This window comes from Protomyctophum parallelum (assembly GCF_964188405.1).
Source record: "Protomyctophum parallelum genome assembly, chromosome: 11".
Lineage (NCBI taxonomy): Eukaryota > Metazoa > Chordata > Actinopteri > Myctophiformes > Myctophidae > Protomyctophum > Protomyctophum parallelum.
In genome coordinates this window covers 27,966,987-27,994,330 of record NC_139707.1, presented here as the reverse complement: position 1 = coordinate 27,994,330, position 27,344 = coordinate 27,966,987, and the positions used below count along the sequence as shown (strand labels likewise).

Genomic DNA, 27,344 nt, shown 5'->3' with positions numbered 1-27,344 from the left:
GCATGGAAACACTGAATGACTTCCACTGAATTGTAGTGTCTGCTCTCTTCGCAGTTATACGTTTAAATGAATATTAAATAAATATTTTTGCTATATGTTCAAATGAATGTTATAAGTTAACTAATGTTGTGTGGCAGGTGGTGCTGTGTAAAAACAATATTTATATTGTAAATAATTTCTTCTACCCAAGTGGCTATAATGTACAAAATTTATGAAATGTTCTGTGATTTATTTTTTCTTTCTCATGTCATTTTAATGGAACGGCATCCGTAAATATTAAAATTCTTCACATTTCAAGTAGGCCTATCACCAAATGTTTTAAACATGTGAAAACTGCCTGATCTTACAGGACAAGAACAGTGGCTGTTATGCCTATATTTTGTTAAAGAAAAATGTTCCTGTGGAATCTTTTCCCAAATCCGTTTTATGAATCGACAACAAAAATGTATTATTTTGTATTTTATAATAAAAAAGTATCACTCATAATGCTATTTTGTCTTTATTATTACACTAACCCATTCTCACTCGTAAAATCTTTTCAATTTGCCTATAAATAAACTTGCAGCCAAATATAGACTACAGGACCACCCAAGATCTGGCCTACTATTATAACACATTAATACAAATTGAACATAGATTCACCTTATTATTCTTGTCTGAACTGCACTGTTGAGTAGCCTACTATACTAGGCTATTAACAATTTATTTCACCACTTGATGTGCACTGAAGTCAGATTAGCTATAATATCACTATCAGAAGCACAATGTGTAATTTGTAACAATTATAAGGGCCTCTGTAATAGGCCTACTTGACCTCAAGTACCTACATTTATGATTTATCCCAATACCGTTTTGATCTAATGAGCAGTATAATTGCATGACTGCTTATTTTTATTTATTACTTTATAAATCAATGTTCTCCAAAGATGAATGAATTAATAGCAATGTAGATGGATTTTAGACAGGTGCATAAGCAGCAGGGTTTACTGGGTGTGATAAGGCAGTGAGTGAAGCCAGAGTTTGGAATTGCAGCAAAGCAAATAGGCTACATAAAATGTGTATTATCAAGATGTTCAGTAATAAATAATACACATAACTTTAGTATAACATGAGTGCCATCATCATCATTGTGTTCATACATGTTGTATGAAGCTGCGCACGCAGCTCACAACGGCCCCATGTTTTTCAGACGCGTCGCACTGGCTGACGGGATTGCTCCGCCGCTACAGTGTGGACATGTCCGCCATGTTTTCCATGGCGCAGAGAGCAGACCGGCCGAGGAAAATAGCCAATACGTCGAGCTAAACCTCACCAGAAATGGCTTTTCGCACGCAATTTCGAGGGAGGGGAAACCGATGAGCTCTGATTTCGTGGAAACGGCCGTTTCCGCGGTGGATTTATACTGCTATTTTGATCTCAACTCCGGCTGGGGGGATTCATGTTTCCTCGGTATTCTGTGTGATTAGACGATAGGGCGCAAACAATGAGTAAATTATCGTTCCGAGCGCGAGCGCTAGACGCCGCCAAACCTCTCCCCGTTTACCGCAACAGAGACCTTCCAGATCTCAATGACTGCGTCTCTATCAACCGGGCGGTGCCGCAAATGCCAACGGGGATGGAAAAAGAAGAGGAATTGGTATGTTTAATGCTTTAAAATAAATATAATCTGGGGATGATCCGGGCGCCTGAGTGGGCCAACGGTATGCACGTACCGTTTACGCACTGTTTCCGACGTACGTTGTGTGCTAGCGACGATCGGGCCCTCTGACTTTGCTCTATGTGCGTACCGTAATAACGTCAACGGTACTCCATTGGCGTAACGCCACGGAGACTTGGGCGCTTCCTTGTGTCTGTGACGTAGATGTTTTTGCGTAGTTCTCTTGGCGACTGGCGACGCAGACAGCTGAACAAGGCGTGCTTCGCACTGGTTGCACCGGCATTGTTTACTTATAGAATTGTGTGACGAAAGAGGTCGCTGTTATTTTTTTTAAATAAAATAAATTAGACTGCCATGGTTGTTGTGGCACAAAGGTGGGATGATAGTAGCAGGTCACACAACAATTGTGGGGGTTATTTGCTGTAGGTTAGAGTCTGGTGAGGTCACATATTGTGAGCCTAATAAAGTAATCAATGGGCTGTTATCGAATATTGTGAAAAAGGATTAAAGTTCTCGCCCTTGAGCTTCCACACAGTCCTGCCACATTCCACAGGGTACCATTTTCGTTGTAACACCGATATACACCGTTCCTACTGATTCTATTAACTGGGCTGCCGTTTTGCTCTGCTAGCAGTTAGCCAAATGCTAGTCAGTTATGACTGTCAACTGTCTGGCTGACGGGATCTGTCAGTCAACAAACCGCATTGGCGGGCAAAACACCTTATCAATACTTTGCTAGCTGATAAATGAACATATCAGCAGCTCAAATGTAGAAGTTTCATTTCCCATTCATCGCCAGATATAATCTAGCTAGCAAGCTGCATAGTGTCTCATAATGTCAACTTTTTGATGTCACAACACAACTTTGTCAAACCTGAACTTCTTGGCTGTCCCACCACGTTTTCTAAAAGGAGTGATCATTCAGTTGCAACAAAGCAGTGTTGATTGAATATAGCATACAGATTGGAGTCTTGGCAATATATATATACGATGTCATTTACTAACAGATTTTTTTGAGCAGACGTGTGTTCTCAATGTGGTGTGTGTGTGTTTGTCTGGGGAGCCCCACTCACACAGTGGGAAAGACCACTCTTGTCTCCCCTTTACATCGTCACGTTGTACCACTTTGGTGCTGCTGCTATGCTCTTGAACACTTCAATAATTTATTTTACAATAAAATATGTAGTCACATCTGTAATTAAAGTGTTCTATAAGATGAAAGCTTTACATAGGTCACTGACTATGTTTTGAGATGAGGAGCCAGAGCAAAACATCATATTTTTTTAATTCAAGCAGACTGTGTCTGTAATGCATTTCTGCCCTTAAAAAAAACCATATGAACAATATTTACAGCAACAGTCCTGTAAACTAATGGTGAATAAAGAAAAACAAGTGGCCATGTTCTAATAGCTATGTACGGTATGCACCGGTACTAATTTATGTCTGGGGGTTCCATGTGTCCCCCCAGAAAGAATTGTTCTAGGCATCAAAATTGGTTATATCAGCCATGTGAAAATAGCAGATCTACAAGCTAAGATATATTTTAAAAAGTCACAAATCTGGTATTGGGGTCGTAAAATATTTTTCAGATGGGCGTCTTGGCTGTGGCCAAATACATATCAATTTGGGGGTCATTGACATGAAAAAGTTTGAAAACCACTGGCCTACAGAGATGAGTAATTAAAAAAGGTAACAGCGATTCTTATATTGGTTTTACTGAGGTTGGGAATACGCATAGCCTTAGATATAGACAAAGTTACGCAAACTGTTCACTTCATGGGGCCAGTCCAATGGCGGCTCTCCTACATACTGTAGACTTCTATTGAGAATGGGGACAACCAACTGGGACAAGTCCTGGACCGGAAGTAGGCAGAAATGCATTGGACTCAGGCAACAGCCCAGCTTTAATTCCTTTTCATTTTAGATTGTTTTGTAGTAATCGTACAACATAAACATTAAAGAGACTTTAGTTGTTACTGTACAATACTTTAAAACCGTTGTCATGTTGCACACATGCTTAAAATAGCTCTAATTTGCGCCGCCCTTGTTGAAAACAATGTATTTCCAACTCCATCTTGTCTCAGTTCAGGCTGCATGAACAGCGCTCGAGCACTTGGTTTCTGCCCCCTCAATATCGTAACTGGCTCTGGGAATAGGTAAAGTGTTAGGCATTGTTGAGGTTACGGTTAGGTTTACTGAGGAAAGTAAAAAAAAAAAAAAGCTTTACATTTCATTTGACCTTTCATTTGACCTATCATCTCAGAGGGCAAGTGCCTCTGAGACCTTAGTGTCAACACCTGCGGCATAATTTAGAAGTTAAGTATTGGAATAAGATTAGGTACTTTAGGCATAGTTTTACTGAAGTTACGGTAAAGAATATGTTTAGAGTTGGGCATAGTTTTACTGAGGTTGCGTTTAGGAATAAGGTTAGGTTTAAGAATCATTTTACTAAGCTTATGTTTAGGAATAAGGTTAGGTTTAGGCATAGTTTTACAGAGGTTACCGGTAGGAAAACCTGGTGGCGACTGTTCCGAAGTCGCCAGATTTGACCGGGTGGTCCGACTAGGTTGTACACACCTTTCTTGTATCACGGTTAACGGTGGGTATTCCGTTGTCTTCCCCAGGAGCACCACCTCCAGAGGGCCATGTCTGCCCAGCAGGTGTACAGGGAGAAGAAGGAGCATATGGTCATCCCGGTGCCAGAGGCCGAGAGCAACATCACCTACTATGACCGCCTGTACAAAGGCGAGCTGAAGGTTCCCAAGCAGCTCATGCACATACAGCGTAAGTTCAGTTTTCTCAGATGTCTTGTCTGTCATGGTCCTTCTGCCTGTCTTACACCACAGTTCCACTGGTAGTCTTGTGAGCCAACCAAAATAAGTTACACAAGATGTAACAAAGTACAACCTTGAGCCAGTCTGTTGCCTCCCACAATTGTCAAATGCTTCCATGACATCCGTCATACAGTCTGGAGTGGCGGAAGCTCTTGAGTCGGAAGTCTTTACAGTCGCGCAAATCTGGCCTAATGTATAAATCTAAATAATCAAAGCATATATAGCCTCCTGCTTATCGGAAATCCAAATTCCAAAATATGTAAAGATATTTAAAAATATATTTCTGTGAACGGAAATGACGAACAGATGACAGTTTCCGTTCTCTGCTTTCTGGAGGTGTAGTTCCAGACTATATAGCATTCGGAGATCGTGGAATAGTTGTCTGGCTACACAAGACTATTCCACTGGTAACACCATGGCAGTGTGCTTCAGTTTTGTCAGTCAGTGGCCAGGATACTGACACTGGCAGGATTGTAGGTTTGTTCACAGAGAAGATTGTGTGCACATCTCAATGCCTATATTCAGGCCAGGTGCTGGATGTCAGGCATCAAGGCAAACATCAAAGAAGAGGAAGAACATCCGCACACCAGTTTGTAGAGCTCAGAGGCTTACTTTATTTAACGAATATATATATATATATATATATATATATATATATATATATATTCGTTGTCATAAAATAAAGTAAGTCTCGGAGCTCTACAAACTGGTGTGCGGATGTTCTTCCTCTTCTTTGAGGATTGTAGGTTTGACCATTGTCAACCTGGTATCCCTATTTTTGTGGGCTTGCACATCGTCTACTATTGAATGGCAAAGTATTTAAATAAAGTGGTTAATAAAAAATATATAATGCACAAAACTTACTAGATCATAGACGGTGCATCTGGAAAGTATTCACACTCCTTCACTTTTACCACATGTTTTGTTGTTACAGCCTCATTTCAAAATTAATTAAATTCATTTTTTTCTCATCAATCTACACACAATACCCCATAATGTTGAAGTTAAAAAAGTTTTTTCAAATATTTTGTTAATTTATTAAAAATAAGAAACTGGAAAAACACATGTACATAAGTATTCACACTCTTTGGCACCTTTGGCAGCAATTACAGCCTTAAGCCTTTTTGGGAATGATCCTACAAGCTTGGCACACTTGAATTTGGGGTATTTTCCCCCTTCTCTGCAGATCCTCTCAAACTCTGTCAGGTTAGACGGGGAGCGTCGCTGCACAGCTATTTTCAGGTCCTTTCAGAGATGCTCAATGGGGTTCAAGTCTGGGCTCTGGCTGGGCCACTCAAGGACTTTCACAGAGTTGTCCTAAAACCAATCCTTCGTTATCTTAGCTGTGTGCTTGGGGTCGTTGTCCTGTTGGAAGGTGAAACGTTGACCAAGTCGGAGGTCCTGAGCACTCTGGAGCAGGTTTTCAACCAGGATGTCTCTGTACACTGCTCCATTCATCTTTCCCTCTATCTATCCTGACAAGTCTCCCAGTTCCTGCCGTTGAAAAACATCCCCACAGCACGATGCTGCCACCACCATGCTTCAACGTAGGGATGTTATTTGCCAGGTGATGAGCGGTGCCTGGTTTCCTCCAGATGTAACGCTTGGCATTCAGGCCAAAAAGCTCTATTTTGGTTTCATCAGACCAGAGAATCTTGTTAATGGTCTGATAGTCGTTTAGGTGCCTTCTGGCAAACTCCAAGCGTGCTGTGACGCCCGGCTGTCATGTGCCTTTTTATTGAGGAGAGGCTTAGGTCTGGAGGAAACCAGGCACCGCTCATCACCTGGCAAATACCATCCCTACGGTGAAGCATGGTGGTGGCAGCATCATGCTGTGGGGATGATTTTCAACCGCAGGAACTGGGAGACTTGTCAGGATAGAGGGAAAGATGAATGGAGCAGTGTACAGAGACATCCTGGATGAAAACCTGCTCCAGAGCACTCAGGACCTCCGACTTGGTCAACGATTCACCTTCCAATAGGACAACGACCCCAAGCACACAGCTCAGATAACGAAGGATTGTAACAAAGGCTGTAACAAAGCAAAATGTGGTAAAAGTGAAGGAGTGTGAATACTTTCCGGGTGCACTGTATATTGCTAAGATATTATTTTTATACCAAGAATATATGGCAAATACTTAAGTATAATAATAATGTGACAACATTATGACATAAATTACTCATATGAATGTGCTAAATGTGGTGGACCTGTAGGTGCACTGTGCCTGTGGGAGTTGATATAACACACTGTAGTACTGTGTTCCGCTGTTCCCACAGTGTGCTACAGTGGCCTTGTAATGGATTTGGTGATGATTGCTTGATGTGGTTGAATGAATTCAATTAATGAATGGTCCATGTTATGGCACGGTGCATCAAATCCACCAAGGTCAAGTTTGTTTTGATTTGTTGTCGCATATTATGTCAGTTGTAATTAAAATCTAAACTAATGCCACGTCGGGCGACTCGGGCTACTTTGGAGTTTGCACAGAATGTCAGATTTGCCTATTATTTGGGGCTGCCTGTTGCTACTCAAGGTGTGGACTGAACATTTTATCTGTAGTTAGTTACCCTGACCTGAAGTGCTCTTTCTTAAGGTACTACTCAACAATGTAGTGGCTATGGGAAAGGGTGGGTTTTAATGGAGGATAGCGCAGGGGTGCCAGGTGGCTTAGCCAGTGAGTGGACAAACCATAGCTAATGCTCCTTGTGACCCAGGCTTGAATCCGACCCCCGTTTTGTCTCATATTAATTTATCTCCTCCAGCTCTTGGTTTCCGTTTCTCTCTAGTAAACTGAAGTAAATGAAATGCACCATACAAAGGCAACAACAAATAAGGATGTAGCATTGTGCATACTGTAGTTTTTTTTCTCTAAGGAGCTGTGATTCATTGATCTCTGCATTTATTGTGAATGGCCAAGAAACAAGAAGTATTCTTGATGCGAGAAAGCCAACTTTGTCAGTTATCCACTATCCAAGTTTCAATACAATTTACACTAGTATACAATTGGAATTTTGAACCAAATGGACCCTTTAGGGTTCTACTGATGATCAGTAGTTGTCGTTATGCTGCTGGTCACTCAGCTCCAGGCTGTCCTGAGTGTCCTCCTGACTCTTATTGTTTTACAGTAAGTAGTTGTCTTTATGCTGCTGTTCACTCAGCTCCAGGCTGTCCTCCTGACTCTTATTGTTTTACAGTAAGTAGTTGTCTTTATGCTGCTGGTCACTCAGCTCCAGGCTGTCCTGCTGCTGGTCACTCAGCTCCAGGCTGTCCTCCTGACTCTTATTGTTATCTCCCCCTAAAGCTCTGGGTCTGGACAATGAGCAGCCGGACTATGACATGGACTCGGAGGACGAGACACTCCTCAACCGGCTCAACCGCAAGATGGAGATCAAACCACTGCAGTTTGAGGTCATGGTGGACAGGTTGGAAAAGGCCAGCACCAACCAGGTATGCCATCTATTCATGTAAACAAACAAGCAGTGCCATGCCAATATATGACTTTATAACATGATAACATTTAAATTGATCACATCCCAATGTTGTTTCTATCTTCTCTACCTCTTCTCGTTCAGTTACAAAATTCAGCAATATACCTCCATATTTGTATCTTAATTTACTGGTGAATTGCCAACCTAAGCTAGGAGCAGGAATAAGTCAAAGTTACTGGTGAATAACAAATTAAAGGAGGAAGCGTAGAAGGGTTGTTGAAAGATATACAGTAATGAAAATAAGAAGTTTGTTGAATTCCCTAGCAAAAGTAGTTAACATTACCGGTACATCACAATCCGTTTATTTGTTGGTTATTCAAAAACAGCAGATTTACAATATGTAGAAGATCTGCTACTTTTAAAGGTTTTGTGTGACTAGTATGTTACTAAAGAAACACAAAAACATAGACTATGGAGATAGGAGGTTTCTGCCCGTCAGTACCGATGTGTTAAATCTTTATGTTGTGGGGTTGGATCATTGAAAACAAAGGCGACTTGCATGCTGTGGTTTGCATGCACATCGGCTGCCAGCCTGCTATCGTTTGTTGTTTTTATTGTTTTTTCGCCACCTCTCTTCGAAGTTAGACTGCAAGCTCTAAACTGACTGGGCCTCTGGACCCTACGCCGTGATATCTCTCTCACACACACACACACACATACACACGGGCGCGCATTCGAGGTGGGTTGATGTTGATTCAATGCTGTGCAGCGCACATGCATTATCATGCAGTGAGGCAACTCACTGTTTCCTCCCATAAACTTTACGTTTATGAAACTTTAATAATTATGTTGCTTCAATGCTTCTTTGCACCGCGCGTTTCTCTGTCTACACTCCTCGACAACTCCATGCAGAGAAATAGCTCCGCCTCTGCAAGCCACAAGCCCACAACACGTCGCTGATGCAACGTGGTGTAGGCTTGTAGATCAGCTCTGTTCCCTGCGCTTCTATTAAAAGGGTAGAAAATAAATAAATAGCGTGTGACGGCGTGTGGGAACCGATGGAGAGAACCGAAATGTAATTATTGTAACTAGAATTTCGCGGGCCTGCGTCCCGCTCATCCTAGCGCATCCTCGATGCATGGCAAATGGGAAGAAGGCAATAGCGGGAGGGCGATGCGAGTGCTGTACTGTACCCCTTTGTACTGTACTGCACTCCTTAGTATTGTACTGTACTGCACTCCTTAGTATTGCACTGTACTGTAATGTTGTCCTCTGTACTGTACTGTACTGTTATTAGTGTTGTTATTATTGTTGTTGTTGTTATTATTGTTATTATTACATGGATTATTGTTCTGATGTGAGCTTGTTTGTAAATGAGTGAGTTTACAAAGAAGCTTATTGTTATTATTATGATTGTTATTAGTAGTATTGTTATTGTGATTGTTATTATTACATGTATTCCAAAATTGCTAAATATAAAAATATATATATTTTATTATTGACATTTTTACAAACGAATAAATAGGCTAGTTACAGTAGCTGCCCACTTAAGTACCCTGACCACACCCAGCACAATGACATTAGCACCCCTCCCCACCCCAAGGATGGCCTATAGGTGAGGAATGTTGTTTTTCCAGTTATAGATGGGAGATCATTAAGATGCTGCTGCATCCTGTATTAAGATGCATCCTTACTTCCTCCCTTTCAAGCAATGGAATTTAATTGAATGGCTGGAAATGTACCATTGTTTTGTCTGTAACTATATACCCCCTTTACCCCCCGTGGCGCCGGGCCTGCAAATCCAAAAGTAGTGTGAATATTTCCACAGCCTAATTACTAAATCATCATACTATCAGTCTTCTCCGAAATCTGTCAATCTTTGTCAACTCAGCACGTGTTGACAACGCATTGTAAAAGTAGTGTGAATATTTCCACAGCCTAATTACTAATTGTGACTGTGTGGTGACAGACATACAGTCTGACATACAATAGGCTACACGTGTGCACAGTTAATAAACAATGACCTAATATGTCCAGAGTTCTTAAATTAACATAGTTGGATTTTAACAGAAAGACAATGCCATAAATCAGTCAAAGTGAGTCAGACTCAACAGTAGCACACAGCATGCAAGGCAGCATGCATGCATGCAAACATGTTTCTCCAGCTGAGATTTAGTGTCTCCATCTCTCTCTGGAAGAGGTTGCACATGACGTATACGGCCACACTGAGGCGCTCCAACACAAACACATGAAGCTTCAGCTGACACAAAACAACACCAGGCTGTTTGTCCAAAACACACAATAACATCATGTGTTCATTTATCTTTAGCCATATGGACTCCATTTGACCCAAATCAACACCAATGCTAGCCTGTTTGTCAAAAACACACTATCTGCTCTCCACGTTTCTACTTCGCCACAACCTAATGTTAGTAACAAATCTATTGTTGTAGATTGTGAGAAAGGGATGTCAGAAAGCCAAGCGTTGTCAGTTTACTCGCAGCACAGCACAGCACCATCACTCCTGTCAGCTAGGGTTGAGGTACAGGGTCGAGCTGCTTAACGACAACACTGTCTGTCAGGCGTACTGTAGTAAATATAGGACTAATATGTGCATGGAATGGATAGTGTGTGAGTCTGGGTTCAGCGCACACTCGCAATTGCGGCTGGAGGGCGACGCGACACACACACACACACACACACAGGGCGATGTGTGGATAAATCACTGAGAGTTGGGAAATGCGCACGCAAGCACAGAATGCACGGGCGTCGCCGCGTCGGGCGTGCAAACGATTAAGCACGCACAGGCAAATGTTGTGTTGTCAGAAGCATCTGTTTCGGTTTCGTTTGCACAACGGTTTCGTTCGGATGGCTGGGCTCTGTACTGCGAGTGCTATGGAGCAGTGTAGAGTAGGCGACAGGCTGCCTTAGAAGGGCGCGTTCACGACATTGAGGGGTAAGAAACCATCCCGGTCACGTGGTTCATGTAACGCGTGTCACTGTGAACGACTGGCCAGTCTGGCCCCAACATGACGATTTTGACGTAGGCTGTTGAGCTTGCGCAACAACAGCGTGTTTCACAAAAGTAATATTTGTACTGTAAATAAGAAATTTGTGTCGATGCAAAGTAGCCTATACTGATTCTGGGAGCGTGCAGATTTTATTTTGCATGGAGAGATGTGTGCTAATAGTGTGGCTCGGTCGGAGATAGACCACGGACGGATAAACTGATAAACGGGGCTGTGCTGTCTATTAGGGTAGCAGGATGGGTACCCGGTACCCAAGCACGTTCGTTCGGTAGATACCGGTACTTGGTCCCGAGGTACGGGACCCACCCCTACTAGTGACTCCCCCTTCTCCACTCCCTCCATTGGCTCCCGGTCACTGCCCGCACAGAGCACAAAACTCATGCTGGCCTTCAAAGCAAACAAAGATGTGGCAGTGGCACCCCCATACCTTGCAAGTCTGATCGGACCCGCTCGCTCAGATCAGCCAATGCAGGGAAACTGGAAGTACATTCACTAAAAACACAGGGACAACACTCCACACGTCCTAAACTCTTCTCCCTTCTGGCTTCAAAACTATGGAATGCACTTCCCATTGCAATCAGAACTGCAGACTCACTCCCAAGTCCGCCGTAGTCTGAAAACCTACCTCTTCAGACACCATCTGAAGCCCAACACACACCGGGTGCGCAGCGACGCGGCACAGGTGTTGCCGCGCGGCAACGCCTGGAAAATAGAACAGTGGTGTATCGGAGCGTCAGGCGAGGCATCAGTGCATGTCGGACGCAGCCGGTGTGGGATAGGTTCATTGAAAATAACGGAGACGGCTGTTTTGACGCGCGGCGTTCGCAGACAGTGTGTGTAGGGCTTTAGCCTATAGCACTTGCCCTAGCCTCGATGACCTTACAGGCGTATGCAAAGGCTCATCTTATGTAACTTGGATAGCATTTTATGTAGATATTCCACTGTTAGGTTCTTAGCTTACGTATGATTCTTTATGTATTTGATGTATTACCATGTTTTGTTCTTGCTTACTGTAAATCGCTCTGGATTAAGAGCGTCTGCTAAATTGTAACATACTGTCCTGTTCCCATCCTGCAGCTGGTGTCTCTCCCTGAGGCCAAGCTGCTGCTGAACGAGGACGACTACTTGCTCAAGTCGGTGTACGACTACTGGGTGAGGAAGAGGAAAAACTGCCGGGGCCCATCGCTCATTCCCCTCATCAAGCAGGAGAAGAGGGACGGCTCCACCAATAGTGACGCCTATGTGGCCTTCAGGCGCCGCACAGAGAAGATGCAGACCAGGAAGGTGAGTGCCACCTAGAGATGTGCCGATATGAAGTTTTTCCTTCCCGATTCCGATACCCAGAAGTTGTTTAGCTGTCGAGACAGAGTATTGATCTGATAGCATTGTGTAATTAAAAAAGATTCTAGGACAGTGATTCTCAAAGTGGAGTCCTTGAGGGGGTTACAGACCTTTACAGGTTACAGACCTTTACAGGTCTGTAACTCTGAGAGTGTAAAAATGTAACAATTTTTTTTAACCACACAATCTAAATTGTCTCTTGTGTCCAGAACCGTAAAAATGACGAAGCATCTTATGAGAAGATGTTGAAGCTGAGGAGGGAGTTCAGCCGGACGGTCACTATACTGGAGATGATCAAGAGGAGAGAGAAGTCCAAGAGGGAGCTGTTGCATCTCACCCTGGAGCTGGTGGAGAAGAGGTACACATTCACAACCACCTAGGGGGGCAAGACTAACCCACAGTATTGGACTCGTCACACTAGTGTGGTGGGTGGGGGGGGGCTGCAATTTATGGTTGCCCAGGATCTCTTCTACTTTAGGATTTCGGGCATTTGACTGGCACTGTCCTCACCATCCCGCCTATTGTAACGGGAGGGAATGAGCGACGTCACTGTTATGCAACAATTTTGCTGTTTGAAATCATGCCGTTATGTTGGCTGCGCACTGTGCGAAGCGATGTTTCATGAAAGGCGAGACATAAAAGACAATGGAACAAAAGGTAAAATCACACTGTTTATTGAAGAAGTAACTTGTTTTAATGTTTAAACTACTTATTCACAGGAGGAAAATGGGGACTAGATATTGTCTGGGATTTTGGATAATATGGTAATATTATACTTGTATAGGGCTAAGGATTTTAAAGGCAAGTGTATATCAAGTGATAAATTTCCTGCCTTGTTCTAGCTGTTGTGTTCCATTCTTCAACCGCTTATTTGGCGTTCCTTTGTCTGTCCACGCCGGCCCTCCATATTCGATCAAACATATTTGTGATATTGGATGTAGATCGCAAGAAAATGCATTCCCGATTAATCAGAAATAGTAATCATTTGAATAATGGATTAACTCCAAGACCCTGTTGGGTGGTCTTCTGCTTGGTGTCCTGTGGTGTTGTGTGTTGTAATGCAGCTGGACGTCCTGGTCCAGTGGAGAAGTGACCAGATGTCACACTGGCAAATTTATTACTGCAGCTCTCACTGAGCTGCTAACAGCTTGTCCTTTAAGCACACAAACTCGCCAGTACATGTTCATTAAAGGGATGCCTTGACATGGTACAATTTCACTCCACTGTCCGACTTTGTCTTTGCCTTACGTTGGCACGTTGTCGTGAAAGGCTAGGCAAATTTACCACGTTTGTGTTTATCCCTGATTCCCTGGCTTATTGGCACAGTCTGCATTTGTAGCTGAAACCAAAGGTTGGAGGTGAAGAAACAAGTGTAAGCTGGAACGGGTGGACAAAAGTGTCGGGTGTGATAAGGCGTGGTGAGATCAGCTATGTATTTAGAGACAGACGCACTGAGGTCAAAGACGGGAAGCAGAGCTGGAGGTAGCAGAGACTAAAATGTTGAGGTTCTCTCTGGGAGTAACAGGGATGTATATGATCAGGAATGAGTATCAGAAAACACATGTTGGATGTTCTGGAGATTAAGCCACAGAGGTCAGACTGAGATGGTTTGGTTGAAACTGTCAGGCAGGAGACCTTACAGAGGAAGATCAAAGAGGAGATTTATCAATAATTAAGGAGTACATGAAGTTAGTTGGTGTGAGAGAAGAGGAGGCAGAGAACAGGATCAGATGGAGGCAGATGATTCGCTGTGGAAACCCCTGAAGCCGAAAGGAATGGATTAGTTTGCTAAACTGTTGTGCCCTACCTGTGTGCTCCTGTAGGTATCAGATGGGAGACTATACCGGAGAGGTTCTCAGCGAGGTGACGGTGCCTCTGGCTGAGAAGCCTGTCTACACGGCACCTGTCACGCTCACCAACGGCAACCGGCACAAAGCTGACATCAAAATCAAGGTAAAAATCAATGGGTATTAACCTAACCACTTAAACCCTATATACAGGTGTGTATATACTCTATAGGGCTGTCACAATTATGAAAATGTACTTGATGATTGTCTCTCAAATAATTGCGATTAATTGAGTTTGAACATTGGAACATTATGAATTAAAATTACATTTCTGTTAGGCTTCGTAAACAAAAGGTCAGGCCAGATATGACAAATAACTTCTACAAGCTCAAAACATGTCGTCACACAAATGTTTGAATATATGAACATTTCTTCAACATGGAAATGATTATGACGATTGTGGCAAAACATTGTGATTATAATAATTACGATTAGGCGATTATTTAATAATTGTGACAGGCCTGTCTATATACCATGGTTGTATCTCCTGCCTCTTTCTCCTCTACACCGAATATCTTTGTTAGAAATGTTGCCGATGTTGCCGATCTTCAGATACTCAGATATTGGGGTATTGTCCATGTAACCACCCTCACTGAAATGCCAATATTCTCTTCCTGCCCTCCCCAGACGCACAAGTCGGGCCTGCCTCACCAGGTGATTGTGAAGGACGAGCTTCCCTTTGACTTCGTCCGGCCAAAGAAGAAGTACACCAAACGGGACAAGCTGTACCCTCCCCGCCGGCCCGGCCGGCCGCCCAGCCAGTACACCGTCAACAAGGCGGACATCAAACAGTACGACTTCCATAGCTCAGGAGAGGACGACTACCCCGCACCACTGGTTAGTGGAAGTCGGACCGCATTTGTCTGGATGGTCGGAATTAGAGCCGATGTGTCATTATTTGATTTCTCAATTCTTTTTATTATTATTATTTTTTACAAGAAATCAAATATACATCTCAAGCAGTGCAAAATCAACATAATTGAACTCCAGACAGTATGCCCCGATCTTTCCCCTTTACATATCTTCCATCATCCCATCCCATAGAAGCCCCGCCCCCCCCCCCCTTTTTAATATTTTGGAACGAAAGGCTGATGAGGAGCAGAAATGAAGCGCTAGTATATCCATCAGATCAAAACCACGGAGAGCGCCCTAGATGAGCAGATACGAGGCATTCTTTCTGCCACGCTAACAGGCTAGTGAACGGTAAGCTAATATGACTGAAGACGGTGGCCGAGAGTCCGACTGAAAAATTTAAAAAAGGAAAGAATTCAGAATATTCTTCTCTCGCCTGATAACATGATGTGTGGACACGTCAGATGGACGGAAACACATCCATTGCATTATTAAGTCAGAAGAGCTCTGATATTAAATATTTCCATAGTGAAATTGTGCCTAAAGGCCTATTCATGATAAGGTGACCACCGCTATCACCGAAAACTACAACATGACGTCACTGAGCGGCGGTGAAGAGGAAACCACTGCTCTCCCCAGCCCTTCTCTCTGTTATTACTCACGAGTGGTCACCGAGACTCGCTCCGGGCAATGTGATTGGGCTAGAAACTGTTGTTGTGCTGGCTATAGTATACTTTATAATAGTTGCAATGAGAGCTCAGCTCCCAAAACACCACGGAGGTGTGTGTGTGTGTGTGTGTGTGTGTGTGTGTGTGTGTGTGTGTGTGTGTGTGTGTGTGTGTGTGTGTGTGTGTGTGTGTGTGTGTGTGTGTGTGTGTGTGTGTGTGTGTGTGTGTGTGTGTGTGTGTGTGTGTGTGTGTGTGTGTGTGTGTGTGTGTGTGTGTGTGTGTGTGTGTGACGGGGAGGTGGGTTTCGCGGGCTCGCAGTATAGCCAGCACAACGCGAGTAGCTCCCCCCGTTCACCCACCTCCCCGTTCATCTGTAGGAAAAGAATAGTAGAGGCAGATGGGCAGTAGAGAGAAAGCGGAGGGAAAACAATGGACAAATTTGAGTGTTGGCCATGGAGGGTGGGAGATATGAGCACCTTCATCAAAACCACCGTTCTGACTGGTGGTCACCTCTTCACCGAAAACTCAACTATGAATAGGCCTTAATTCTAGCTCTGTAGTGGTTTTGGATACGTCCTGTGGAGATTTACAGCATTGGACTGTTGTCTTTTTGGCTACTGCAAGTCCTGCCAGCCAAACTTTCCATGACTCTTCAGCAAGGGACAATTCTGACTCAGTCATCATTTAAAAGTGTACAAAGGGGTCGATTGGCAGTCATACTTCCATTAGGTCTGTTAAAGTCCCTATAGCCTTTCCCCAGGACACACAAATCCCTGGACATTTGCCATACAGCATGGATAGATGAGCCCAAGGTTCCCTGGGTACAGACTGTGCAATACAGGTCAGGTGACAATCCCATTCGATGCCTAATTCTGGGTGTTACATAATGTATGTATAATGTACATATATTATATGAGCATATTAATAATGCTCTATGACAAAACTTCAAATGAATTGATTGATTTGGATTTTTCAATGCACCAGATGCATTGTCCCAAATGGCATCCCAGTTCTAGCCCCAAATACGTTGTATCCCTATTACATGCTGTCATTCCTGCCGAGGGCATGTATTTCAAGTATGCCACTATTCATCTAAAAAAAATACTTTTTTGATTACATTGCTGATGCAGCCACTTTCAAAACCGTGCTTGTCAAAATATATTTCAGAATAGCTGATCTCACTTGTATTGTGATCAGCTATTTTCAACATTGTTTGAATAGGGTAAAATATTTAGTTCAATTCATGTGTATTTTATTGTTTGCTTGTTAATCTTAATTAGTTAATTGTGTACCGTAATTAAACGTAATGTTCTTTTAATATAATTATTTAATATACTGTATATACTTGATTTAAAAAAAAGTCATTTGTCAAACAGTTATTTGTGTGTAGTTTTATTTACTTGCTTACAAATTAAATGTAATTTATTTTATTAGAAAGTGTTTGTGGTCTAATGACTCCAACATCTGGATTGGTAATGGACCCAAAACCTGGCATGGGTCGGGCTCTAGTTGGATCGATTGATTGATTTGAATACTTTATTAACAGTTTGCAAATGTTTCCATTGTGGTCCTTTGTATTAAATTCATCCAAGACATAATACAGAAATACGATACAAGAAATCAATACTAGGAGCGGTAAAAGTATATTTACTGAAAAACGGTGGTGGGGCAAGCTAGAAATCTAGAATGAATTCATCCCCATGTTGGTGCCGGATCTGGGACCAATGGGATCCATAGAGCTCCCCCTGGTGGTGTCCCCTGGGCATTTCTCACTATGTGGCTGCTGTACCTATCAGCAGTGCTTCATGTCACGTTTTCAAATAATAATGAGCTTTAAAGTTTAATATAAACTTTGGAACAGCTGAGATTGACGCTATAATGAGAACAGCTTCTGGTCCACCTTAGGTCATGTCACGTTCAAGTTTTGGTGAGGAGTTCAGGTTTGCTCATTTCATGCTGCGACACAAATGCAAAGACAGAGTTGGAGGAGCAACAACAATCTTTTTTTTAATATATATATATATCGGGTTCAAACCTGAGGCAAAGGGATAGAGACAAGAGATGGCTAACTATTGGTTTGTAATTGGGATTAAAATGAACTCATTCTGATTAGCTGGGCTCCCTGGTCAGACTTGCCAGTCCAGAAACATCTCTTAACAGTAGGATCATCTATTCACTGACACATTGCACAGTACACACACTGCCCTGCAACCGTCACAGCTAGAGTTTCGTTTATACTCTTATCGTTTGCAAAAAGAATAGATCTACAAGAGAGCGTAAGCTGCATCACCATGCCACATGTTGGCTTTAGACTATTGGATCCATTATTTTGTACTTTCTACTCACATCCTCTTTGTGCGTCCACGGCACAAAACCTACATGGACTGGACTGCACATCCGCAAGCTTGTAGATAGATATGCTAATATTGTGTTGAAAATATTCCACTATATTGAGATGCCCCATAATGTGAGAATGTGTTGGGGTTTATAAACCCTGACTTCCAGGATCCTTTGCTGTACTGTATGCATGTAGTCTTTAACTGTGGTCTGTCACTTGGACCCACAGTCTGCTGTACTGTATGCATGTAGTCTTTAACCCATTTTGGGCGGGATCTACAAGCTCGTAGCTTGTAGGTCTGCTATTTTTGAAAAATCGAAGAACGACTGACATAGAAACATAGCTTGTTCAGAAAACTGTCAGGATGTAGAAGACATTTTTAGGTCAAAATGGGTTAACTGTGGTCTGCCTCTTGGACCCACAGTCTGCTGTACTGTATGCATGTAGTCTAACCGTGGTCTGCCTCTTGGACCCACAGTCTCCCCCATCGGAGCCGGATGAGGAGAACGACCCTGACGGAGTGTTTGCCTTCAGGAGGAAAGCCGGGTGTCACTACCTCGCTGTAAGTCCCTTCACCTCAACACGCTTTGTTCATCCAGCTCAATCTGATCCGTAATTCCGAGATAAAGGGCAATATATGCCGGCAGCTCCCACCTTTGTGTGCAAGCCTCCATCTGGCTGCAGGCAAAACGCATCGAGCACAGATCTGCCGAACGACTGAGAGCCCTGCTTTACGGTTCATATGATCGAGACGAGTATTAATTAATAGAAAGCTCAATTACAGGTTAAACACATTCTTGGCCATGGGGGATTTCATGAAATACACGTTAATTAAGTCCTTGGTCCTGAGTGAGTTTAACGATTCCTGTAGGGGGTTCCAAAATGGCACCTTATAAGGTATGTAACTCGAGAGTACAAATGGAACCAAATGGACCCTTACAAGACCATTTTATTGCATTTGTACACTCGTACATTATTGTAATAGCAGCAGGTGTGAAGTACAGTTTGATAAAACCGGTTCCGGAACCAGTTCCAACTGTAATGGAACCGATTCCGGTTCCTCAATGTTGGATCCGGTTCCAGACCGTAACCGCAGTTGCATGAATGTCTATCTTCACATAGTGGACACCGGTTCATCATCACCACCACCATCATCCATCCATCGGGAGGGCATGCCAAATGTTTTGAGCACGATTCTTAGATCTTCAGAACTTTTGTGTTGTCATTATTTTTAACCCCTTCCTCTGTGCTGGTTGTTATCAGCCCCACGTGGACCAGAAGGCAGGGGTGCTATGGGAGCATCCCGAGCTGGCAGGCACGGACGCACTGCGCCACCGGCACTCTGTCACTGCCCTGTCGGTGCCACGCCGCTGTGTGGGCCTCGCCCGCCGCCGGATGGGCCGAGGCGGCAGGTCAGTACCTTAACAGCTTTGACTGTTGGATACCATTCTGGCATATCGGTCGACGGAAGCTGACAGCTGAATTTAAGCATATTAAAGCGGGGGAGAATAAACTAACAAGGATTCCCTTTTTTAGGTGCAGCTGTCACAAGGTTTTTATACGACCCTTTCGACAAAAGGTTTATTATAGCTTGGCTTCTAAAATAAACTAAATGCTGTGACAAACCGCCACAAGGCGGTGAGAAACATTTTCCAGAATGACAAATGACCGGTTAATTTGATCTGCTTTCCTGTAGGTTCTATGGCCATACCGAGATGGCTGGCATTCAAGCATTGACGTCTGTTGGCAATACATACAACTCAAAGGGCATTATTGACAATAATATACACAACGAAAGAACGCACTCTCTGAAAAGGTTTAGGAGTCTTTAATGATCCGCAGCAACAGTCTACAGAAATGGGCACGTTGACCTTCCTCAGCGTTTCAGCATTTGTTTGACCTCATGTTGGTTAACAGCGGCTAACCGGCAACATAAACACTAGGTTGGGCTTTTTTTCCTGCTCGAAATACTTGATACAGTCTAAGTGTGTATAGGATTTAACTAAATTAACCAATCTCAGCTATCCTAAATATTCTCTCTCTCTCTCGCTCCCTCTCTGTCTGTCCCTCTCAGGGTGGTTCTGGACCGGGCGTCATCTGGTCTGGACGTAGTTCTAAAGCAGCTTGACCCAGAGGTCCTGTCCTCCTCCCCTTGTCCTGTGTCCTCCCGCACCGGAGCCACTGACCTGCCAGACTCCTCCCCGCTCCCTCAAAGCTCGTCGTCGTCCTCCAGTGCGGCTGCCGCGTCTTCCCTGGCAGACATCCTCAGCAACATCCAGGCGTTGAGGTGGCGTTGCTTCAGACCGCGGCCGCCTCAGAGTCAGGCCGTCGGAGACAGTAGGACAGGAAGACCCCCGTTGGACGGCAGGCCGACCGGGGGTCCTTTGCCAAACGTCAAGAACAGCAGCTCAGGTGATTACTTCTTTCAATCAATAAGAATACAGAGGGGACCAAGTAAGGACCCCTCGGGGACCCTGGTCTACGAAGTGTATATAGGGTTTAACTAGATAAAATTAACCAATTCCAGCTAATTGCTCTGTTCCATTGCAATTTCAGACTGAACTTCAATTGTATAGGTTTTCTGGACCCACAGAAAAATCTGCCATTCATTTTTCCCTTTGAGATTTACAAAACTATACGATATATCTATTTTAAGCCTAGAATCTCAATGGGAATAATTAATGGCAGATTTTTCAATGGGTCCAGAAAATCACGCCCACTGCTATGCTCTATAGAACTGGTACAAATGGATAGACTTCAAATGCAATACTTTTGATTCTTGCATGTCTGTTCTTTCTCTGTCAGTTTTTCATATCTTAGAAAACGTGGTCTTTCGCTTGGCTTTGACCTGCATATCTCCTTTCGAAACTATAGCAAATACTTAACTGCTGATTCAGAAGTGCAAACAATTTGTCAAGCACTGTACCACACTGCAAAAGACGGCAATTTCATGCTTACCATATCTACTTATGTACATGGAGATGTTCTGCATTCTGTGGCCTCGGTCAGAGACAAGTTAGTCGAGGTCAGGCGTTTGTCTGTGGTTTTCCTGTTCGTAACCATTCAGGTTCAGAGCTGTCGTGGCAATTCCATGCACTGAAACTTCTCACATATGTCAGCCTTGGTCAATTCACAACTCCTAGACCAGACACGCTTTGTGCAGTCAGAGATGGAACGGAGGGAGGTGTTTGTGTGTGTGTGTGTGTGTGTGTGTGTGTTTGTGTGTGTGGTGGGGGTGCTAGGTGCTTTGAAGAACACACTCACTGTCAGATTCTGTGGCCACACTGATGAAAGCTGGATAGCCGAAACGTTTCTCTCCTGTTCAAAATGCAAGAATAAATTATTGAAATGAAGTCTTGGTGTGTGCGACCCATTACCGTTATTTATTTGATAAGATTCGGTGGCTCGAAACACTCACAAAACAAAAGCTTTAATTTGTATCTCTATTAACTATACTGCATAGCAGCGGCACGGATTGAGTTAAGTTACAAAATGTTGGGCAGTTGTATGGCTTGTGACGATCGGGTCCAATATTTAGTACTGTGACCACGGAGCGAAAGAATCATTCAGAAGCTGAGTTCACGTTCACTTCTCCCTTCACTTCTTCTAATTAATGGTATCTATTCCAACCTGATTCCAGTGTCATTCCGGAAGTGTCATGTTTTGTCTTTTCTTTTTTTGCCTTGGCTAAAACCTTATTGAGCATGTTCTCTCACTGTGCCACCACCAGGGGGCATCACAGAGGAGCAGTACCACAACCATCAACAGCAGCTGGCTCAGATGCAGAAACAGCAGCTGGCACAGCTGCAGCAGCAGGCTACCGCTCCGCCCTCCAAGCATTCCTCCCTGCAACAACGCCACAACACACAGGTACACACACACACACACACACACAGACGCTCTTGTGGGGGTGCTACATGTGCTACACAAGATCTCCAAGCTCAGAGCATGTTGCATCACAACATGTTATGAGCTTGTAGAGCTGCTATTTTTTATACTTTTGTGTGACACTATTGTACGTTATTAATTTCACGTTCATTTCACAATCTTATTCTTATTTCTTTTCACGTTTCAAAAATAAATAAATAGAGAAAAGTGCTTCTCGATTAATCAAAAAACAAAAGGTAATCCAAAAAAATGGATTGTTGCAGCCTTACACTCTTACTCACGCCCTAGTTAATTGTCTGGATCGAATGGCTTTAGTTGGTACATGTCTGCTTTCTGTGGATGTGATTAGTATTACTATAGACGACAAGCGGAGTGTAAAGTCTGTCTAATGTTCTTCACTTGTTTGTCTTCACTTTTCTGGTCAGACCGCCAGCTCCAACGATGGCACGTCCAAGACCCTGGACTCGGCCAGCGCCCACTTCGCTGCGTCGGCCGTGATCAACGCTTCGCCCCTGGGCCACGTCAACAACGAGAACAAACCCCACAAAACCAGTGTCAACGGTGTCCTCTATCCTTCAGGTCCGCTCGGTGACGCCAACTAATGCTCTTTACGCCTCACAGGGTTCCCACCGCGGTCATGAAATTCCTGAAAACATTTTGAAAATATCCAATCTACAAGCTCACTATGTCGCAATCTTGAAAATGTTGAAAACCACTGCTTTCTAACATGAGCTCCTTGGTGTCCCACAGGGACCCCCAGACCGCCTCACTCCACCAGCACCACTCAGTCTCAGATGGGCACAGCGGTGGGCGGCCGGCCGTCTTCCTCCAGCGGCGCTGGTCCGCTGCTGCCCGCTCACCCCTCCTCCTCCTCCTCCTCCTCCTCGTCCGCCCCGCCGCAGTCTCTGCCCAACCACCGGGGGTCCCACGTGAGCGCCGTGTCGCCGGCCACCCACCACCACCACCACCACCACCACAGCGTCCGGCCCTCCGCTCCCCTGCCGTCTGCCTTAAAGCTGGCCACCGTGGCCACCACCACCTTGGACCGTGTGCCCAAGGTCACGCCAGCCAGCGCCGTCGCCACCACCCTCGCCAGGTATAAACGCATGGACATTGAATTAGGGCTGTCACCATTACAAATTTAAGTTGACGATTAATTGTCACACAAATGATTGCGATTGACTATTTGTTTTTGGCATTGAACATTGGAACAAATGAATAAAGAATGTATTTCTCTTTGCCTGTTAACCAAAAAATGCAATAACAATATACAAAGATTACTGACATGTCATTTTATACTTTAAAAAAAAGTTTTAAAAAATTGCGGAAATAGCTGATCTGCAAGTTTACAACGCACGAATGTTGCATTCCTAAGCCAATAATTTGATGACCGGTGGAGTGCTTTGATGTCCGACTGTACCATGTGCTGTTTACATTTCTGACTAATGAAGTATTCAATCGGAATCAATCACTCAATTTATCCTTTTTCATTTTCCAGGGAAAACCATGAGCCAGAGAGACTTTTGAATGGAATAACAGAGACGTTGGCAATGGAGGTTACATAGCAAACACCTCCCTCCCTCTCTCTCCTTCCCCCTCTATCTCTCTCTCTCTCTCTCTCTCTCTCTGTGTCCCCCCCACTCCATCTGCCTCTGCTCAGACCGGTGAATGTGACAAGCGGAGACCTCCAAGAGGACGAATGCAAAGCCCCCCACAGTCCCCTGCCACTGTAAAGGGGACACAATACAAGGACCTATACAAGAATCGAGCATATCAAAAAAAATATTTTAACCCATTTGTCAATATTATACATGTACATTTTGTAAATTGGGAATATCACTACCTTGTAAGATAGTATATTTGTATCATTAGTATGTTTTTTTTTTTTTTTTTTTCTGTTACTTGAATCCAAGCAAATTCTTTTTGTCATTATGCTTTTGCACTTGAAAAGAAAAAAAATGCAAACAAAATTGTGTACACAGACACACACAAGAAACACACACGCACGCGCACACACACACACACACACACACACACACACACACACACACACACACACACACACACACACACACACACACACACACACACAAACATGCACACACATACTCACAATTGCAGCAGCTTAGTGTTGGAGTCATGAGCATGAGCATGGGTCCTGCATCACTCAAGTTTCACTATTTATTTTGCAATGTTTACATTTTGTATTTCACAGAAAACAAATCAGCAAAAGTATGTGTTGCCCAAGACTCGGCCAGGCCTGTCTTGCTAGCATATTCGGTTTTGTGTGCTTCTGTTTTTTTTCCAAAGACAGGGAAAATCGAGCCTGATGATATGATTTGGTTTCACAAATTGAATCGATATTGAACCTTTTTTGTAATTAGACTAGTGCATTTCTTTTTCCATTTCAGACAAGTATTTTTGTTGCTTTGTTTGGTGTAACAGGAATATGTCTTTGTTGTTTATTTTTTTTAATTTTTAATAATTTGTTTTGCTTTTCATTTGATGTAGACTTTTTCAAAAAAAAGAAATGAAAAAAGGTGACTAAATCTAGCCTTTTTTTGTCTCCATAGGAACCTATTTATTTAAATCCCCATCTAAACAAATATATGCATCCTTTGAAAAAAAAGAGAAAAGCAAAACTGCAAATAAATAAAACAGGAAAACCATTTTTTTTATAATATATTTGCCTTTTTAAACGGGTAGGGACTTTAAGCCAATGAACACAGGACTAGAACATTCTGTATTGTGTGTTGAACTTTCAGATAATTAATTGGTAAAAAATAAATAAAAAAAAGCAAGTGACTGACTAACCCTTGAGACTTGAGGGGTAGCCAAGCCATTGATATTTTTTGGTATCCTTGTTTTGTTTTCCTCTCCCCCACCCCCCTTCCCCAGGTCAAAGGGGCAAGTAACATGTTGAAACGATGTCTGATGGTCAAGTGCTCGGCCCTCTCTCCCATAGTGTTCGGTGTAGTTAAAAAGTAGTGAATTCTGTACAGATATTAGCAAAAAGAAGAAAAAAAAATGTTTAAACCACATTTAGAATAATTGCGTCATGCCTCCTAGTGTGCTCGCACTATTTCTTCAGACATACATTTTCCCCTGTTACTTGTTCTTGGAGTCTTTCAGAAAAGAAAAAAAAAATGCTGGGAAATAAAAAAAATACATCTATAAAATTTGAATGTTTTTATGTATTTTCTCTAGTCTTAACTCTATGACAAACTAACACATCCGATTTACATCCTCACAATATTTGTGGCGTCATTTCATCCAGCTATGCTGTCCAACCGTACTAAACAGACATTCACATACCGGTAATAGACATGGCGTTACATGTATTGACACTTGTCAATTCATGTAATGCCATGTCCATATTCTGTGACATGTAAATAGGCAACATTAACATTGACAGTGACAACGTTAATGATGCCTATGCATGCTACTGATGCTAGAACGGTGGATGCGAGTGCACTTTGTGATTGCAGGCTCGTAGCAGCAGGTGGCGTATTCTACTGTTCTACTACCATACAACAACACAGATCTGTATTGAGGCCATGGTCAAGGTTTTGACAGACATTTGTTTTAAAAAACATTAATCTTATTCCAGATTCTCCACTTTCTAGATATCAAAGAAATTATTGGGGATTTTGGAGAGATTCTAGTGCTTAATGAGGTATAACCTCTAGAAAGTAAGGGTGACTATTTGTCAGTCTGTCCTCTTAGTCTCAATTGTGACAGAGTTATTCTTCACCTTATGCTATGGTACAGATTTTGTCTTGCATAGACATACAATGAGGTTTCCACCTACTGAAGTCTGATATGGATTGTGAAATGTAAGTTCAGTGAATGGGCTAAAATGGAAAACAGCTCTCATATTGGGTATCATGATTGGTTTTCTTACAAGTACTAAGGGAAGTAATATCCTCTGCCGTCCATTAGATAAGGCTTTGAAACAATTAATCCAATTTGCAACTGGGAATCAATACGCCTCTATTCTTTGAATGATCTTGTTTAGCGATCTATTCCCGTCTCAGACAGAAATCCATCTACCATCTGTAGTTAATGCAAAATATAGCAGTCATCTTGGAATTGGAGCTAAACCAAGAGATGGTATGATGATATCACAGCTGTTATAGCCTCCCTACAGCAGCTACCTGCAGTGATTTAGATTTGAATCATAATTCAGGGCAGGGGCCCCGATGCATTCCCAACCTTTTCTGGGTCAGTGCCAACTTGAAACATCTGTAGTGTTAATTGTAATGATCAATCAATTGATTGTGTTGTGCTTGGATCAATGGAGCTAAAAAAAAAAGTTAAAATAAGTTCCTACGTTTGATAACGATCAAAAAAATCAAAATGTGAAGTGAGGGGCGCTCTCCTAAATTCCCCATTCATTGTCAATTTAATGTCAGTTTAATGTTGTTTGTCAATTTAATGTTTGTGTAGGACAAAAATAGCCGATTTGCTAGGACACATAATATGTGTCTGAGCTACTATTATGACGTAAATTCAAAAGAATAACATGACATTATGATGATGTATGTATGTCACTGGTAGATTTCTGAAGTGTCCACAGCCTTCCTCTGAGACCTTAGAGTAGTCTGAGACACAATGACAGATTCTGGTGAGTTAATGATGACTATAATGTGAAGACCAATTTGAAAATCGCTGAAGTGGCCCTTAAAGCTAATGTCCAAACCAAAAAACTATAGTTCTGTGTTATCATGATATCCAGACGCAGAGTGGAGCAGAGATTTGACCATAGGATTTGAACGTGAATATACGTACGTCATCCAGAATCACGTGGTTCTTCTGGTTCTATCTAGCCAATCACAGCGCGACTGCGCGTCCCTCCCAGTAATGGGATGTGCTGCTGGACCTGCAGCATCCTTGGCAGCATCAGCTGCGCATCATCATCATCATCATCGTCATCAGTGCTGGGAAACCAAGTGGTCCTAGAGGTGGTGCTGAGGAAGAATGCCAGCGCGCTGCGGAGGAGAGAAACGCCGAAGCTAAATCCACACGGACCAGTCTACTTTATAAGCTAACCCTTTGATCAGCGCGTTAACGTATAGTAGCCTATTTTCTTTTATCTCAGCTCCCAATTTAATTAATTTTAAGAGGGGGTGCGTGCAGCCGCTTGGGAATTCCAATATCCTCTTCGAGCATATCGACAGACAGACATGGATCCGCGCAAGAGTTAATGCTACAGCTGCTGGAAGTCAGAAAACACACGAAGTGAGAGCAGAAGTAAAGAGAAGAAAGTTGACCTGCTGGTTTCTTCTGTTTGCAACCTGACACCATGGTGGATGCTGCGGAGTGCGGCGTGAAAGTGATGTGCAGGTTCAGGCCCCTCAACGAGTCGGAGCTCAACAGGGGAGACAAATATATACCCAAATTCAAGGGCGAAGACACCGTGGTTGTAACGGTGAGTAAGGAGAAAACAAATGTCTTATTT

General features: G+C 43.1%; 2 protein-coding genes across 2 annotated transcripts in view; both read left to right on the top strand.

Moving 5' to 3' along the window:
* The first annotated feature begins 1,234 nt into the window (after positions 1–1,234).
* epc2 (enhancer of polycomb homolog 2) lies at positions 1,235–25,062 on the top strand. The gene is made up of 14 exons (XM_083776383.1): positions 1,235–1,636; positions 4,282–4,441; positions 7,794–7,939; positions 12,027–12,233; positions 12,500–12,648; positions 14,114–14,243; positions 14,765–14,974; positions 18,474–18,557; positions 19,259–19,407; positions 20,070–20,407; positions 21,726–21,865; positions 22,309–22,462; positions 22,634–22,979; positions 23,382–25,062. Exons 1-14 carry the CDS (start codon positions 1,484–1,486, stop codon positions 23,446–23,448), a joined length of 2,433 nt encoding a protein of 810 aa, XP_083632509.1. The 5' UTR covers positions 1,235–1,483; the 3' UTR covers positions 23,449–25,062.
* Positions 25,063–27,188: 2,126 nt separating this feature from the next.
* Positions 27,189–27,344, top strand: part of kif5c (kinesin family member 5C) — a gene marked incomplete at its 5' end in the record, with an annotated part of 39,222 nt that continues 39,066 nt past the window's right edge. Inside the window, one exon of the mRNA XM_083775937.1 lies at positions 27,189–27,314. Within this exon, the coding sequence (XP_083632063.1) occupies positions 27,189–27,314 (126 nt within the window). The remainder of the gene's footprint in view (positions 27,315–27,344) is intronic.